The following is a 19,302-nucleotide window of genomic DNA, read 5'->3' as shown; positions in this document are numbered from 1 at the left end:
TATTACCCTTCCTACACATCCCACCTTCCCTACACCTTTAGCTCCTTTCTTCCCATTTCTAAATGTCAATAATCTTATTAGGATCTTCTGTATTATTGCAAATTATTCACACCGGAGAGACTATTCGGAATTTACACATGTGTGCCTTATTTCACTTAGGAGCATATCTTCAATATGTATCCATTTTCCTATGAATGAATCTATTTTCTCATTCTTTATGGCTGAGTAATATTCCATTTTATAGAAAAACCACATCTTCTTTATCCAGTTTCCAATGCATGGGCAAATGGGCTGTTTCCAAGTTTTAGCTATTACAAACTGTGCCGCTATAAACATGGGTGTGCATACTTCTCTGTGATATGATTCTTTTAGTTCTTTTGGAAAGATACCCAGCAGAGGGATGGCTGGGTCAAATGGAACCTCCAGTCCAAGCTCTTTGAGGTATCTCCATATTGATTTCCATAGTAGTTGCACCAGTCTTCACTCCCACCAACAATGGAGAAGGGTTCCTTTATAGTTTTGATGAAAGTACTGAACTATTGCTTCTTTAGATTCTATCATTCTGGTTTTCATTTGCTTGGATAGTAGATCTAGGGTTACCTTCAACTCTAGTTAAACTAATGATAACTTTCAAATTAGTATTAATGAGTGATATTTTACTATATTCACCTAGATTCTGACTAGCACTATCTGGAATATGCTTGGTGCCAATAATATGATATTAATACTGGAGTCCTAAGTTTGTAGAGTAAGAGGAATTTTCCAATTTACTTAGACTGCCATATCATGTAAATTATAGATTCCCTTTGATAGCAGCCTTAGAAGTTTGTCAGCCTCCAGAACTATGAGACAATAAAATTTCTGCTTTTTTCAGACGCTAAGTTTCTGGTATTTTCTTAGAGCAGGCCTAGCAAACTAGTATACTATCCAAATAAAATTTCTTTCTAGAACATTTTTGACACAGGACCCTCTTTCTCTGCTTCAGTGATAGAGAAACTTGTTTATCTGTTTTTTTTTGTTTTTCTTTTTTTTTTTTTTTTTTTTAATGTAGTTGAGACTGACCTGGAACTCACTGTGTAGCCCAGGCTGGTCTCAACTCACAGCAACTTGTTTTTTGTTTTGTTTTGTTTTTTGAGACAGGGTCTCACTATGTAGTTGAGACTGACCTGGAACTCACTATGGAGCCCAGGCTGGTCTCGAACTCACAGTGATCCTCCTGCCTCAGCCTCCCAAGTGCTGGGATTACAGGTGTGCGCCACCACGCCTGGCTTGTCTGTTTTTTTGTTTTGTTTTATTTTGTTTTTTTTCCCATTAAGTTTATTGGTACATTTTAGGTATACAATACAATTACAGAACCAGGGATTTAGCTCAGTGGTTCTGCCACCTGCCTTGCAAGCACAAGGTCCTGAGTTGGATCCCCAATATAAAAAAAACAAAACAAAACTGGGGCTAGGTTCCACTGCCTGCCTTGCAAGTGCAAGGACCCGTATTCAATCCCTGGTACCAAAACAAACAAACAAACAATACAGTTACATTCATCATTAGGAACTTGTACCTTTACATGATGTATCTTGCTTATTTTTTTCCCATTCCCCTGCCCTCCCTTTAACCCCTCCCACCTCCCTATTTACAAAGACTTTGTTTCTATTTTTTCCTTTTCTCATATTTTTTCCTTTCCTTCTTTCCTTTCCCCTATCCCTCCCACTTCCCCTACCCTTTTAGACCTTTTCTTCCTATTTCACATTATCAGTTTTACATTTTGATCCTTATTTACACACTTAGTTTTTCACACCAGAGAAACTATTCAGTATTTACATGTGTGTCTTACTTATTTCACTTGAGTATGACCTCAGTGTGCATCCATTTATCTATAAATGTCTCTGGTTTCTCATTCTTTATGGCTGAATAGTACTCCATTTTACTTTTTAGAAAACCACATTTTCTTTATCCAGTCTCCAGTTGATGAGCACTTGGGCTATTTCCAAGCTTTAGCTGTTACAAATTATACCGCTATAAACATGGGTGCTCATATATCGCTGTGATATGATTCTTTTAATTTTTTTTGGAAAGTAACCAGCAGATGAATGGCTAGGTCAAATGAGACCCCTAAATCCTAGTTTTTTGAGGCATTTCCATATTTCTTTCCAGAGTGGTTGCAGCAGTGGTTTTTGTTTTTTAAACAGATTTCCCTCTATTGCCTGAGCTGGCCTCAAACTTTTGATCCTCTTGCCTGAACCTTCTGAGTAGCTGGGATAATAGGTGTACCTCACTGTACCTGGCTATGTAGTGAATGTTTTAAAAGTAGCCCATTTCTATTATGGATTGCAGTATGTTAAGCATTTTATTTCTCCTGTTTAAAGGAATTATTGTCATCCCCATTAATTCTTACATTGTTCCTTGGAGCTGCACAAAAGAATTTTACATGTTTCTCCGTGATATATTCCCAAATGCTTGCTGATAAGTGTAATTTACCCAATAAAATCTTTGTTTTTCAAGATAAATTTATCTTGTTTCTATGTGATATTTATCTGGCAAGAAGAAGCAAAACAAATATCATGTATATGTATATAAAGATAAAGCATTTTAGCTATTTGCTTTAATGGATGTTTGCAATTTATACAAATTGTAAGTTAAGAAAAGCTCGGTAAATTCAACTATAAGATTATCAAGACATTCCAATGAAGGATTATGAAAGATGATTATTTTTAAAATACATAAGTATTTTATCTAACTTCAAAAATGTATTGTCAAACATTTAATACCCTTTTGGCTTTTATAGAAAAAAGATATAAAATACATTTATTTACAGAATATTTCTCCAACAATAGTGAGTGGGAATACTAGTGCCTAGTTCACAAGACACTTGTAAAGATGGAAAGAGCCTGTTTTGGCTTGTGTCTAGATGCACCCCAACCCCCAAAGCCTGAAGTCTTAGATGGGGTCTTTTTAGAAATGGGTGGATCTAGAGAGTGTAATGCTGAGATTAAGGGTATGTGATTGCTAAATCAGTCCAGATTGGTTTGGTATGCACCCTAAGCCTGGTAGCCTAGATAGAATACAAAAGGGACAGAAAGAAGCTGCTAAGCTTGCTTGGATTTGCTGCTTATGACTTATTACTTTTCTCTTCTGCCTGCCATGGACTTTTTCTCCTCTGCAATGCCACTCTTATCACATGGTGAGCTAAATAGACCTTTCCAACCTTAACTTTAGGTGTTGGGTATTTTATCTCAGCAACAAGAAAAAATAAGACAGAATTTGGTACTCGATGGGTTGGGATCATTGCTGTGACTGTTCCTGACTGTATGATTCAGGAGCCTTTGATATTGGCTTGTGGGAAGAGTTTAGAAAGGTTCAGAGATGCAGCCTGAAATAGCAGCACTGGAAAGTTTTAGGCTATACTTGATGGACATTCTTTGTCAGAGCAAAGAGCCCAGCAGAATGATTCAAACAGTTGTGAGTTTGGCCAGAAAGGAAATTCCAGTAATGCTGTGGTCGGCAGAGATAGAACAGAGGATAGGTTGGTCACTGAAAAGACTAGCAGGAAAAAGCCAAATATTTCAGAAGAACACAGCAGAAAATATGGCTTGAGGACATTCATAAGAACCAGCAGTACTCCAGCCTTTATAGCCTCAGAGTTACAAAGGTAAAAGACTTTGCTTTGAGAGCCAGAGCACCATGTTCTAGAATGATGGTAGCCTAAATTTGTTCCTTGGAATTGGGTTCAGAGTGCTCATCCATCCAGGAACTCAATGCCTACCGCCCAGAGAGAAAGAAGCCCAGCTGCTGCTCCGGCTAGCAGCAGACCTTGGTGGTCATCTATGTGGTGCTGGTTTTAGGTGCATGCAAAATGCTAGAGTTGTGGGGTCAGGAAGGCTTCCCCCCAGATTTCAGTAGAAGGCCTGGGAGCCAGGCTGTGTGCCCTTTAGAGGGCATTGTGTAAAGCTGTAAGTGTAAAGCGGAAGGTGCAGTGGAGATCCCACATGTTTGGAGAAGCCACGAGTGTGGATCATCTGAGGAAAACTGCAGGAAATAAGATGCATCCTGATACTTTCAGCTCAACAAAGGCATATCTAGGGAGAGATGAGATAGAACAATTCAAAAACTCACCTGCCATCTGAAATGGTAAAAACAGCTGAAGTAACAAAGCTGATAAACAAAGCTCTATAAAAAAATAAAATCAGAAGTAATTTCTCAGGTAACTTAGTGAATCTAGAGAGGATACATTTTTTTTTTTTTTTTTTTAGAGAGGAGCTTAGGAAAATGGTAGAAACCACCAATGCCCAACATAGGAAACAAATGGAATCCAAGAAACAGATTCAGTCACATATCCCACAGATTAAAAATTCTATTGAAAGTGTGTGCAGGAGAATGAACCAGTGTGAGCACAATATCAGATCTAGAAGATGGGATTGCTATTAGGGATCATGAAAGGAAAGTTTTCTATGCAAGGAAGCATGAAAAATCAATCTTAACAGCTGCCACATGATGCAAAGGCAAATAACATAGTATTGACTGGAGTCAGTGAAAAATCAGGAGATAGTACAAATGGCAGAAAAATACTTGTTCACTGAAGTAATCGCAGAAAACTTTCCAAGCGTGGAAAAAGAGTTTGACATATGGATAAGTGAGGCGTGTAGAGCTCCAATTAGCCATAATAAAAAAATCTGCCCCAAGACATATACTAGAACTCTAGAAAGCAACACAAGAACAGAATATTAAAAGATGTTAGAGAAAAGAAACTACTTACAAAAGAAAGCCCATCAGAATTACAACAGACTGCTAACTATACACCCTTAGCTCAAGGAGAGATTGGAGTGAAGTATTTAAAGCTCTAAAAGAAAACAACCTCCAACCAAGTTTGATGTACTATGCAAAACTCTCTTTTCAAAACTAATGGAGATTAGAAAAAAACAAAACAAAAAAGGAGATATAAGATATTTCCATGACGAAAACACCTAAAGAAATTCATGACACCAAACCAGCACTCCAGAATGTTCTGAAGGACATTCTAGAAAGACATTAACTACAACTTCATAAACCCCAACAGAACGAATTCACTGAGCAAGGCAAGTAATTAAACAGAAGGTAAAGAAAGGGAACCAACAAAGGAAAATAATATGATAGGGGTAAGTCAGTACACATCAGTTATAACCATCAACATAAGTGGTCTTAATTAACAAATAAAAAAAGGACTGACAGAATGGACTGAGAAATAAAATGCAACGGTATGCTGCACACAAGAAACACATTTCACTCCAAAAGCGATTGATAGACTGAACATCAAAGGATGGAAAACAATGTGACAGGAACCCGGAAAAAAAACAGGGATAGTTATACCATTTGCAAACAAAGTGAATTTTTAGCCAAGAGTGATCAAGAGAAACAAGGTCACTACATCTTTGTTAAGAGAACAATGGAAAAGGTAGAGATAACAATCATAAATATAAATGCACCAAATACCAATGCACTCAACTATATAAAACAAATATTAACTGATGTGAAAAATCAAACACTAATGCAGTTGTTTTGGGGACCTCAGTACTCCACTGTCTCAAATAGATCAACTAGGCTAAAAGTCAACAAAGAAATATCAGAACTCAACCACATTTTTGAACAACTGGACTTTAGTAGATGTCTATAGAATGTTCCACCCCACAACATCAGAATATACATTCTTTTCAGCTGAACACAGGACAGTCTCCAAAATAGACATCATAATGGCTCATAGAACATGCTGAAGTAGATGCAAATGAATTGAAATTATCTTATGCATATTATCAGATCATAGTGCAGTGAAATTGAAAATCAATGGCAAAAGAAACCACTAAAACTTCATATGGATATTAAATAACACCCTCTTGAATGACCAGTGTGTCACAGATGAAATTAATGAAGAAATCACATAATTTCTACAATTAAATGACAACACCAGTACAACATACCGAAACTTACAGGATGGAATGAAAGCAGTCCCATGAGGGAAATTTATAGTGGTAAATTCCCACATCAGAAAATCAAAATGAGCTCAAATAATTAACCTAATGTTGAATCTCAAGCTTCTAGAAAAAGAGCAAGTGAAGCCCAAAGCTCTTGCAAGGGAAGAAGTTATAAAGATAGAGCAGACATTAACGCAATTGAGACAGAAAACACAAAGAATAAATTGCAAAGAATGAATCCCATTCCTTTGATGCATTATTTTTTCTATCTAAAATGTCTTTCCTGTTCATTTCTATCTGACATTAACTTACTTTATAGTTATTTATGTGTATGAATTGTTTCTCATACCACAGTTTGAACTTACCAAGTGATATGTGTTTCATGTAGCCTTTGTGATCTTTAGAAAGGTATTTAGGCACTTACCTCCATGTAGTTACATTCTAGTATTGTTATGGGGGTTTTAGTTACTTTTCTTGTTCCTGAGACAAAATACCCAACACCCAAAGTAAAGGAGCAAAGGTTTATTGTACCTCACAGTTTGTAGAGGTTTCATTCCATAGCTGCCTCCAAGGCAGGGTGGCAGGGCAGAAGGGCATTGCAAAGGACAAATAATCCATGGCAGGCGGAAGGCAGCAAAGCAATGAAGTAGCAAGCAACAAGTGACAACCCTCATTCTGTCTTTTATATTTTATCCAGGATATCCACCCTTAGGGTGTGCAGGACTCACACCCTCAATCCTAGCATCAAACCATGAATCAATTCCAGCATCATATCCTTGATCCTAGCATCACACATCCTAGGTTCAGCCAACTCCAAAAAGCTCCACCTATGACCACATAAAGTTTTAGGGGACATCTAGATATAAGACATAATAATGGGAATTAAATAAATTAATGTATGTGAACTGCTTAGAACATAGATTGTAGTACATTGTAAAATGCCTTATATTTAGTAGATTTTCAGTGAAATTTTTAGTACAATTTTGAATAAAGTATATGGAATATTGATGAATAAATGAATTAAACTTAACATTCTCATTTTCATGGTAACTGATGTATAATTTTTTTAACAACCAGTATTTGTTCATTTGTTCATTCACCCATGAAGTAATAATAATTGAGTGGTTTCTGTGTGCCTGGTTATGGTGGGAGATGTTGGGAATACAATGATGAATAAAGACAACTGTGTCTGGCCATACAATGATCACATAAATATTTAATTGCTTATTGAAATATGAGTTCTGTAAGAGTGTATGACAGTGAGGAGCCTAAATTAATTTTGATGGTCTGAGAAACAATGAGTGTTTTCTAATGAAAATAAGTCTGAAGAATTCTCTTTGGTATAACAAATTATTGCACCTTTGCTTGCTTTAGAAAATAGGCCACTGTGCTCAACGTGGTAGTCTTAGCTGACAATATAGTTATTCTTAATAGTTGTAGTAACAATTAGTGATTGTTTTTACCTTATGTTAATAGAATTTTTCACATCCCTAAGGACCAGAAATTGAGATTCTTAAAGTATTGTTTCAAACTACAGTCCTATTTATGTAGTAATTAGGGTAAATTTAGCTATATTGTGGAAACGTCTATGAGTTGTATTTCATTGTCATAATTAGGGGAAAGGCTTTGGAATTTGGAGAATCCTTTATTTTTGTACATATAATTTTGTATTTGGAATTGTTTGTATTTCTCTACATTTAGGTATTAAATCCGCAAAAAGTGGAATTGTTAAGAGCCCAGATACAACAAGAGTTAGAAACTCCAATGCGAGAGCGTCTTCGGAATCTGGATGAAGTAAGTTATTATGTAGAACTGTTTGGTGTCACATTGCTTTGAAAATATCTTTCCTTTACTCAGAAAGTCTGCAGGGGCTCCCCTTTTACTCAGAGTCCTTACAGTGGCTTCTAACGTTTCACAATATTGGACTTCATTACCTCTCTGACTTGCTTTCGTCCACCTACATCCTACTGATGTTTCTTTGGCACTCCAGAAACAGTGCAGTTCAAGAGCCCTTGCTTTAACAGCATTATTTCTGCCTTGAATGTTCTACATTTAGATATCCCTTGCAAGTTGTCACCTAAAATATTACTTTCTCACTGAAGCCCACTTTGATTGTCCCCATCTCATTTTTTTTTTTCTTTTTTTTTTTGGTACCGGAGATTGAACTCAGGATCTTATGCTTGTGAGGTAGGCTGCAGAATCACTGAGCTAAATCCCCAGCCCTCCCTCTTCTCTTTTTAATATTGCAATCTGCTTTTCTCATCACAGCTTAAACCTTTGATTTCTCCCTTACCTTGCTCTGTTTTTCATTTATCCTCCAGTATGGTGAACCTTTTAGAGACCGAGGGCCCAAACTGCAACCCACAACTCACTTATTTATCACAAAGTGCCAACTATGCAATTAAACCTGAATACTGAGGTTTTAGTTTAGAAAAAAAACAACTATTATCTGATGCTTGGCTGGGCTCTGTGTGCCCACTGTGGCCTGAGTGCCATGGGTTCATTACCACTGCTCTAGTATGTATCATCTTCTAATGTGCTGGTATTTACTTATTTATCAAGCTTTTCTGTTTTAGCACTTGTAGAATGGAAGTTGCATGAAAGGAATGACCTTTATCTGTTGTGTTCACTGTTACAGTCAAAGTTTCTAGAATAGTTCTTGACATACAGTAGTGCCCAGTTAATATTTGTTGAATGAAAGAATGAGTTTCAGGCAATATCAGAAAGGAAAATATTTGTTCATTTTACTTTAAGATAAGACACCTCATTTTATGAAGTATTGATATAAATGTTTAATAAAGGGGACTGGGAAAAGCTGCAAAGAAATAGATTAGGTACCATGGCAGACATTTTATATTTTGCCTTTTAAAACAAGCGTACCAGGCCTTTACATACAGATCATTATGGTCCCTTTCAAAATAGACCCCTTTGAGAGGACCTAGTCTGATACTGCCATTTATACAAGATGATTGTGGAATCTTCTTTCATAATGGTTTAGTGGCTTGACACTACAATCTTCCAAATATGCTCCTAGTGTTAAAGTGTCATGGATTTGGAGTAAATTTAATTTCTGGAAGTAAGTTTACTCAGGCCCGAAATAGGTGATCAAATTAGGTAAAAGCATGCTTTAAAATTCAAAACGAAGTATATCTCTAATAACATCATGAAACTGATGTTCTTTATAGACTGGCGTAGAAATCTTTCAACTAAAGATTTACAGAGAACTGAATATTTTAGGAGACATGCTTTGCTTACCACCTAGTGTTCTGATATTTGTTGAAATAATGTCTCCTGCATCTTCTCTGTTGCCTAAGTTTCTTATTGAATATTCAGAATAGTTTTGTAGATTGTATGGATGCAGGGCTGATCCCCTTGGGAGCCAGGAAAAATGGCACTATGTTATGAGTATTCAGCTGGTATGTAGACTTGTAGCATCAGTGTAAAATTTGATGGAGCACTAGGTTACTGCACTAAATATTTAATCTTTTATCTACTTTGATAAAATCTTTCTTTTGGAGGGGTATGTTATACTTTAATATACTTTAAAAATCTAGCTGTAATTTGAAAAGTTTGTTACATTCTCAAGTATTATTTATTATTCAAGAGGAAAAACTCTTGCCATATTATACATTTTTATTCTAATGAGAATCAGTGAAGAACTAACATTAATTGAAAGGTAAAGTTCCGGGTTTTTTTTGGTACTGGGGATCAAACTCCGGCCCTTGTGCTTGGTAGGCAGGCAGCAGAACCACTGAGCCAAATCCCTGGCCCATTGAAAGGTAATTTGCTTTATTGGTGCCTTCTCAGGAGTATACTAATTCTGCATGTAGGATATTTAAAAGGGCTTTCCAAGTTTTATTTGTTCTGTTAAATATATATTTTTACTTTTAGAATGGCTGATAATATAATTTAAAATTATATTTGTAAAAGTGACTTAAAGTGAGTACAAATTTTACGTATAAATTTACCATGTCTTGCAATCTCCTTTTAATATAGGAAGTTGAAAAGCATAGAACTGAATATAATAAGCTTCGCTATGAACATACATTTCTTAAGTCAGAATTTGAACACCAGAAAGAAGAATTTGCACGTATTTTAGAAGAAGAAAAAATAAAATATGAAGCAGAGGTAAGTGATTATACTACTTTGAAATTGTTCTAGTTAATAATTTTGTTTTCTTTTTCTTATTTGCTATACTGGGGATTGAACCTATGACCTTACATGTGCTAGGCAAATGCTGTACCACAGAGCTACAGCCCCAGCTTTATTAATTAGTTAGCTCGAGGTTGGATTTTACTAACTTGTCCAGGCTGGCCTTGAACTTGTGATTCGCCAGTCTCCTGAGTGGCTCACATTCCAGGTGTGTGCCGTAAGAGTTGATTGCATAGTTGTGTTTTATTAATTAATGGTGAAGTGCATGTCATGATTTTCATCAGTATTTTTCTGTGAATGTTCTCTTTAACTATTTGATTATTTCTTTTCTCTTTTTTCTTCCCTCCTGGCAATAGAGATAGACACTTTGGAGCTTTGCATCATATAAAATCTCCTGTCTCCCATAGCCATGGAGATAGATTTCTCTGTGTAAATATAGTTTATGAGACTCCTTTTCAGCATTGTCTCCCCTACTTCTTTTTTTTTTTTTTTTTTGAGACAGGATCTCACTATGTAGTTGAGACTGACCCGGAACTCAATGTGTAGCCCAGGCTGATCTTGAACTCACAGCAATCCTCCTGCCTCAGCCTCCCAAGTGCTGGGATTACAGGCATGTGCCACCACACCTGGCTCCCCTACTTCTTAGAACCAAACTGCTTCTTGGGAGCTTTTGTGGTCAGCTCTTGTACCTTGTTCCTATTGATATAAACAAGGACTTTATACCTTTGTATGGACCCAACAGTTTCAGGAAGTATATTTTATTCTTTCTGATATCTGTAGCTATATATTTTCTCTTTGCTGCCAACAACTTGCATTCCTATTTCATCTTTATTGCTTTTGGGCAGCCTTTGTACTCACTTTGTCAACTGTCTCCTAGTTTTTCTAAAACTCAGGGTTCTGGTTTTCCTTCCTCAGGTTACTTTAAGATGATTTTTCAAGATAGGAGGAGAGAAATAGTAATTTTATTATGTCATATTTATAAAAAGTAGATTGGTGTCTAGGTATATGGTACATTTTGTGTAAACACACCTGCATTTTGTATATATTTAATTGTCTTTCTTTGGAATTAATAGCGAAAGTAGTCTCACTTTACCAATTACTAGATATTTACAGTATTCTAGATATCTAATAAAAACTCAAAAGCATACTGTTTGGATCTGATTTATTCTTATCAAGCAAGCAGAGTGTCCTATGATTGTCCGATAGATGAGAAACTATCTGAACTTTGGATCATTTGAGTCCATTAATATTATAGTCCCAGAACACTATAAATATTTATAATAGTCTTTACATTAAAAAAATTCTTAACAACTGGGTGTGGAGGCATGCACCTGTAATTCCAGCTACTTGGGAGGCTGAAGCCATGGGGATTTGGCTCAGTGGTTCTGCTGCCCACCTCACAAGCACAAGGGCCTGAGTTCAATTCCCAGTACCAAAAGATAAAAAAATTTTAAAAAAATTTGAAAAGGGCTTGGGATGTAGCTCAATGAGAATATAAATATAGCTCATGGTGCTTGCCTAGCACATGCAAAGGCTTAGGTTTAACCCTCAGTACCATGCATGCGCACACACAGAATTCTTTTTGGAGCTTTAAATATTTTATTTCCATATTCTACTATAGTCAGTGAGATGGGCAAGACTGTCTTATTTTTTCCATTTTTAAATTAGGAAGTGGAATCACAGGATAAGTGAACTGTCCAAAGTCTCAGAGAATCAGCCGCCAGGTTAACAGCAAAATTTAGATATACCAACTTTAGTGTCTCAGCTCCCAGATCAGAGTTCTCTATTTAAAATGACCAGGGATTTGAAGTTGCCATTGTGATTAGCAGCCCTCCAAGTGGGGCCTTCAGTGGCTCATTTGGTGCAGCAGAGTGCTGTGGTGGATGGCCTAATGAGCAAGCCTCTAACAACTGTGATTTTGTGGCAAGGGTCGTTTGATCTGTAATGTATGTGATTATAAAAGGTTTTCAATCTGTAAGTGTGAAAGACTTGAAGAAATGGCATGTAGAAATTTTCTTCTGGAAAACTGAAATGATAAAGACTTCCAGCCTAACATGAAGTTTAGTATACTGAGAGTTACTATTGAGGTTCCATGTAGCAATGGTTTATTTTAGACTTTGCTTTTAAAATCAAATGTACCTAGTAATGATTATTGTTTAATTTTTTAAAGAATGAAACCTGCATCTGAAACTTGAAAACTATTTATTTTTCACCATGAAAAGACCAGATGATACTCAAAATTCAAAATTTTTATTCAAAAAATGTAAGGGATTAGTAATGTCATTGATTTTCATGATTAGTATATCCTGTGATAGTGTTAGGAATTTGATGAGAAACTGCCAGCTAAGAAGCCATAATTAGTGTGGCCTAGAAAAGTAAAACTTATAAAACTAAAGTTTTTTTCCCTTTTAGTGAATAACTGGGTATTTTCTTTCATTTCATCACTTATGTTCATTTTCTGGTTTCTGTGCACAAACACGGTAAAACCTGATGAGGTGATTGTGCATCAAGAAACATCAAATACAATTACAAATGCAGTGGACCCTTGACTTACGAACTCAACTTGTTTGTAACTCAAGCTGGTCAATTATTGAAGGTTCAGGGTCCCCTACACAGCCTTCAAAGTCTCTTTCCTGTATAATTTTAAGCCACATTTTCTTCTGGGCAGATCTCAGTCTCTAAAGAAACATTGGGTCAGGATTTCTCAGTTAACCCCACACAGGAAAGGATGTTGTAATGTTAAGGGTTAAATCTATATCCTGGAAGCACAAGCAGCTGGCATGTGGGTTATAAATCAAAACTTTGGTCATAAAACAAATTCTACTTGTAACTCAAGTTGTTCATATGCCAGGCTGGTTGTAACTTGAGTGTCCACTGTATAACTTGTAGGAACAAACAAATATAATTTCAATTTAGCATATGTGCTGCCAAAAGAAATATAATTCAAAGCTTCAAAGTAGCACCTGCTCTTATTATTGTCTTCTAACTTACAGCTTAAACTGGTATACAAATTTATGTAATAAAGATGCAGGCATACATTGTTTTATTGCTCTTCGCAGTTTTTATACTTTTTACATACTGAAGGGGGGCAACTCTAGGTTGAGAAAGCATTGGCACCATTTTTCCAACATCATGTGCTCACTTCATATTTTTGTAATTGGTTATATTATGGTGACTGTCACAATCTTCCAAACTTTTTCATTAGGATTATACCTGTTAATCATGATCCATGATCAGTGATCTTTGATGTTACTATAGTAATTGCTTAAGAGGGTCATGAACTATGCCCTGTCAGAACGAACTTAATCATAAATATGTGTCTGGCTGTGCTACCAACGGGCCAGTCCCCTGCTTCTGTCTCTTTCCTTGTGTCTCATTATTCCCTGAGACATAATAATACATTAGCCCAATTAATAACCTTTCAGTGGCCTCTGAGTGCTCAAGTACAAGGAAGGGTCACACATCTCTCACTGTAAACCAAAAGCCAGAGATGATCAAACTCAGTAAGGAAGGCATGTTGAAAGCTAAGAAAGGCTAAAAGTTAGGCCTCTTGTGCCAAGTAGTTAACAAAGTTTTACATGCAAAGGAAAAGCTGTTAAAGGAAATTTAAAGTGCTACTGCAGTGAATGCAGGAAAGATAAAAAGATAAAATAGCTGCTGTGGAGAAAGTTATAGTGACCTGCGTAGAAGATTAAACCAGCCACATTTCCTTAATTTAAAGCCTAATCCAGAGTAAGATCCTAACTCACTTAAACCCTATGAAAGCTGAAAAAGGTATGTACATAAGCTAGCTTTTTGCTGTTTTAACTGATTTCTGAGAATATTCGACTGAGAAACGGTTTATTGTTTGTTTTGGATGGAACTCAGGACCTTGTGCTTATGAGGCAGGTAGTGGCACGAGAAAAGGATAATTTTGGCTCACAGTTTGGAGGTTTTAGTTCATGAGTGGTTGGCGTCCATGGCTAAGGGCTTGTGACAGTACATTTCTGTTATCCTCTTTGAGGGTGTATCCTCCTGACTGGGAGAGTCCATTAGGCCCTTCTTCAAAGTTTCTACTACCTCCCAATAATACCATCCTAGGGAAAAAGCTTTTCACATTTGGGTTTTTGAGGGACACTTTTGATTCAGACCATGGCAGTAAAGAAGCTGCCAAGGAAAAGATTGAAGCTAGCAGTGGTTGGTTCCTGTTGTGTAAGGAAAGAAGCCATCCCCATAATGTAAACATGCAGGATGAAGCGGCAGATGCTGATAGAGAAGCCTCATTGAGTTATCCAGAAGACCTAGCCATGATAATGATGAAAGTGGCTACGTTAAAGACAGATTTTCAGTGTAGATGAAACGGCCTTCTGTTGGCAGAAGATCCCACCTAGGACTTTAATCCCTAGGCCCCCACCTTTTTTTTTTTTTTTTTTTTTTTTTTTTTTTTTTTAGGATCAAACTCAGGACCTGGTGCTTGCAAGGCAGGTGCAGCGCCACTGAGCTGAATCTCCAGCCCACACCTAAGACTTTAATAGCCAGAGAGGAGAAATCAGCATTTGGCTTCAAGGGACTGGCTTGCTCTTTTGTTAGTGAATTAGAGTGAATTTAAGATGAAGCCAGTGGTCCTTTATTGTTCTGAAAATCCCAGAACCTTTAAGAATTATACTAAAGTCTACTCTGCCTGTGCCCCCATCAGTGGAACAACAAACCTTCATGACAGCACATCTGCCTACAGTGTGGTTTATTGAATATTTTAGGCTCACTGTTGAGACCTACTACTCAGAAAAAGGATTTCTTTGCTTGACAGTGCACTTGGTCATCCCAGAGCCCTGATGGAGATGTACAACAAATTCCTGTTGTTTTCTTCCCTGCTAATGCAGCTTCCATTCTGTTAACCCATGGATCAAGGAGTGACTTTGGCCTTCAAGTCTACTTCCTCCGATGCATTTGGGCAGAATAAATTGAAAACTTTTTGACATGATTCACCATTTAAATGCTCATAAGCACATCTGTGACTCACGGGAGAGTTCCAAATACCCAACATTAATAAGAGTTTGGGATAAGTTGATCCCAGACGTCATGGGTGACCTTGAAGAGTTCTAGACTATTGGAGGAAGTAACTGTCAGTTAAACTCATAAGAGAACTTAGAAGCAGACCCTGAGATGTAACTGGAGTTTTGTAATCTCATGTGCAAACCTGAATGGATGAAGTATTGATTCTAATAGATAAGCAGAGAAAGTGATAAGGGGGCAGTATGGGATTTCATGACTTGGAACCTACTCCTGGTGAAGGTAATGTGAGCATTGTTGAAGTGACAGTAAAGCTTTCATCGTATTACATAAATTTAGGTCATAAACCAGCAGCAGGGTCTGCGAGGATTCATTCCAGTTATGGAAGAATTCTACTGTGAGTAAAATGTTATTAAACAACATGACATGCTATGGAGAAATCTTTCAGGAAAGGAAGAGTCAGTTGATACAGCAAACTTGATTGTTGTCTTATTTTAAGAAATTGCCACATTCCCCAGTTTTCAGCAGTCGCCTCGATAATCAGTCAGCAGCAATTAACATTGATTAGAATCCTTTACCAGCAAAAAGAGTATAATTCACTGAAGGCTCACATGAGTGTTAGCATTTTTTTTTTTTTTAGTGGAAAAGTATTTCTTCATTAAGATAGGGTACTTTATAATACTATTATATACTTTGTAGACTAAGTAAAGTTGAAGCATAACTATATTTCCACTGGGAGAACAAAAAAATTCATGTGACTTGCTTTATTAGGATAATTTGCTTTACTGTGATGGTTGGAACTGAACTCATGGTATCTGCAAGGTTTGCCTTTAATTGGATTTTTTTTTCATTAATTAGGGCCTCACACATTATTTGTGCAATTTTGCTTCTGTAGATAAAAATAAGTGAATATTCTTTGGTGTGTTGGTTCTGAGCAGAATTTTTTAGTAAGTTTTTAACATTGTCTTCAGGAGGATTCTAAGAATTCACGTACCCTTATGATATTGTGAACTAAAAGAATATATGAAATAATACATGAAAGAAAATACCATTTTATGAAAAAGTTATGCTTTCTCATTGCATTTGGCTGTATGAATATATCAAATCTCAGACTTGTTATGGATGAAATGCTAATGTTTCAGAGTCACTCAAACGTGAGAGTATGTGTTTTCCTACTGTGTTTAATTTTGTATTCTGAAAATAGTAATGAAGAACAAGAAATACAAAGTTGTTGGTACAAGTGACTGTAGTGCTAGCCTGATTGAATAAAAGTATACCAACAGTAATTCAATGGAGAAGTATTAAAGTCTCAGGGGAGAGGGGCAAGGAGTACCACATCAGATATAAACCAAGTGGCCATACACAGTGACAAGGTCCTAAGATTCTTCTGTAATACTCTTTCTTTTTTCCCCTTTTGCAGTTCTAGGGATTAGACCCGCAATCTTGCACATGCTAAGCAAGTACTACGGACCCATCCCTTTTAGAAAAAATTTTTAATTTTGAGTTTGGGCCTGAAGTAGCCCATACTAGCTTCAAATTTGTCTCTGGAGCAACTGACATTGCAGGTGTGTGTCACTGTGTCTGAACCATCATGTTCTTTTTTTTTTTTTTCTTTTTAAGTTATAAAACTCTTACTGTATTTAGCAACAATAATGTTATGTTCATTTTAGGAATATGGAAAGTCAAATAAGTAAAAGGAAAATCATTCATATCCCACCACTGGGACTATGTGTTTCATTCATCCTTCACAAGTTTTTATATACATCTACATAGTATACAGATGTATTCTTACCTTTCCAAGATATGATATTCATATATGACTTAGTAACATTTTTTCATTATCAGATCAGGAACCTTTTTTAAAAAATAAGTGAATAAAATTTATATTAAAAGAAATTTGTAGGGCTGGGGATTTAGCTCAGTGGTGCCTCACCTGCCTGGCAAGCGCAGGGTCTTGGATTCAATCCTTAGTACCAAAACAAAAAAAAAAGAGAGAGAAAGAAACTTGTAAATTGGTTCAAAATACAATAAGCAATGAGATGTAGTTAACTTGAGATATATCTAAAACCACCCACAGCAATAGGTTAAAAGTAGAAAGATGGCAAAGATATATCAGGAAAATGTGAATAAAAAGAAAATGATACAACAATGTTAATGTCAGATAAAGTGGAAATCTAAGTAAACTACATTAAATAGGGGTAAGGAGGGTTTCAGGTAGCCTTCCAGTGCTTCCCTGTATGTTTGTTTCTCACCTCCTTCATTCACTTCTCGAAACATACCTTTGCTGCTTAAATGCACGTTGTATATCTTCTTTCAATTCCTGGAGAGTCTGAATTAGCCTTTCTCTAAAGGCTTCTTCTGCTTTTTTTCCACCTCTGGTTTTTCCCTAGACTTTGGTTCTTCAAGCTGTGGCTGTTTTCTGGTCTTTCAGTTTTTCAACAGAGTTTCATTTTTTTTGTTTGTCTGCTTCCTTGCTTCCCTCCATCCTTCCTTTTATTCTGCTTATTCCTCTTGGAATGCAGTTACTTCTAGTACCAGTCTGTTCACTTTCTACCTCCCTGCTTTTCTAGCCTTGGGCAGTGCTAAGAACAGACCTTTAAAATTTCACTAAGTCTATTCCTCCTTTCACTGGCTTCTAGTGCTGTCACCTGCACTGATGAAGGAAGCTGGTACCCAGACAGGAACAAGGACCAAACTAACCCATCCTGCTCCTTAAACAGATGAGGCTTTCTGTCATTCTTGAGTCAAGTGAGAAGCCAAATTTTGTACCTTCCTAGTTCTTTGAGAGTGCTAAATATTTTTTCATATAGTACTAGTAGCTTAAAACTGCTAATATGCTTTTGGTTCTGATCTTCATCCTGATATTATCATCAGTTCACATCAGGAAATCTTGAAGTACTTTTATTTTTGTCCTGGTAGGTTCTGAAGTTCTAATTAAAGGTCTTGCTTTATAGTACCAGATGGTTCCTTTGTCCTAAATATTTCCAAGTTCTCTTCTTAGATTACTTTGATTCATATGAAATTAGACAGAAGTCTCCCAAATTAAAATGAAATTACCTCACAGTGGGAATTCTCTGGCATTGATTTTGGTAGCATTTTAGAAGAGATTTGTGAAATTTTACTCACTGAAGATTTTTGTGCTAGAGTGAAGTTTGTATCTCATAATCCAAACCTTTTATATAAAAAAAAATCAAATGTTTCAAATGTTCATTTAATGGGACCTGGAGCATTGACTTCTATGTGCATCATGTTTTCATTTATAAAATGGCACCAGGAATAGTATGTATAAAGGAGTTGTGAAGATTTCTTTCTTTCTTTCTTTTTTTTTTTTTTTTTGTTTTTTTAGACAGGGTCTCACTATGTAGTTGAGACTGACCTGAAACTCACTATGTAGCCCAGGCTGGTCTTGAACTCACAGCAATCCTCCTGCCTCAGCCTCCCGAGTGCTGGGATTACAGGCATGAGCCATCATGTCCGGCGAGTTGTGAAGATTTAATAAATTAAAATGAAGAAAGTACATACGGAAGTACCTAGTTCACAGGAGATACTTCGGAGAATTTGAGAGCTTCTCTCATAACATTGCGTGCCTTCTCTAGCTTCGTCTTGCTCCAGCATTCAGATTGTTTCACTGACAGGTTGTAGTCTCTGGATTTTAAAACTTGGTTGTAGTTGACTTTTTTCCATTAACTCCATGGCTAAGGGTAACTCTTGTGACCTGCAGAAAGCATTTGTTTCTCTTATTTTGTTCTGAGTAAAATTCTTTAAAGATACTGAATGTTGCCTTATTTCCCAACAATGCCCATTATCCTCTCCTTTAATCGATAACTATTCTGAGGGCAGATAAATGTTTTTAAGAACCACTTTCCCCCATGAGATGGTAACTTCCAAAAGTAGATTAAAATATGAACTTTAAGTAATATAAATGATACATTATCAATATAAATGCTAAATATTTTAATATAAAACACTTGACTATTAATTTAGGAAAAAAACAATTATAGTACATAAAAGGGAAAAACCAGTATAATAGGGGTCATGTTATTATTTTTCTAGAAATATAACGAATTAATCTAGCTGAGTGTGGTGGGTGCATGCCTGTAATCCTAGCCTTCAGGAGGCCGAGGCAGGATTGCCACAAGTTCAAGGCCAGCCTGGACTACATAGTGACTTCAAGGCCAATTCTGAGCTACATAGAAAGACCTTGTTGCAAAAGGAAAAAAAAAAA

At 36.4% G+C, this 19,302-nt stretch overlaps 1 protein-coding gene across 4 annotated transcripts in view; it reads left to right on the top strand.

Annotated features, from left to right (window-relative positions):
- The window catches only part of Cep83 (centrosomal protein 83), a 125,978-nt gene that overhangs the window by 41,572 nt on the left and 65,104 nt on the right, over positions 1 to 19,302 (top strand). For all 4 annotated transcript variants that reach the window (XM_010629201.1, XM_033763836.1, XM_033763837.1 and 1 more), the window contains exons 4-5: positions 7,638 to 7,730; positions 9,933 to 10,064. In XM_010629201.1, coding sequence (XP_010627503.1) covers positions 7,638 to 7,730; positions 9,933 to 10,064 — 225 coding nt within the window. The remainder of the gene's footprint in view (positions 1 to 7,637; positions 7,731 to 9,932; positions 10,065 to 19,302) is intronic.

The sequence above is a fragment of the Fukomys damarensis genome, unplaced genomic scaffold (assembly GCF_012274545.1).
Source record: "Fukomys damarensis isolate Sample0158 unplaced genomic scaffold, DMR_v1.0_HiC HiC_scaffold_15, whole genome shotgun sequence".
Classification (NCBI taxonomy): Eukaryota; Metazoa; Chordata; class Mammalia; order Rodentia; family Bathyergidae; genus Fukomys; species Fukomys damarensis.
The sequence above is the reverse complement of the archived record's forward strand: the minus strand, read 5'-3'. Positions and strand labels throughout refer to the sequence as shown.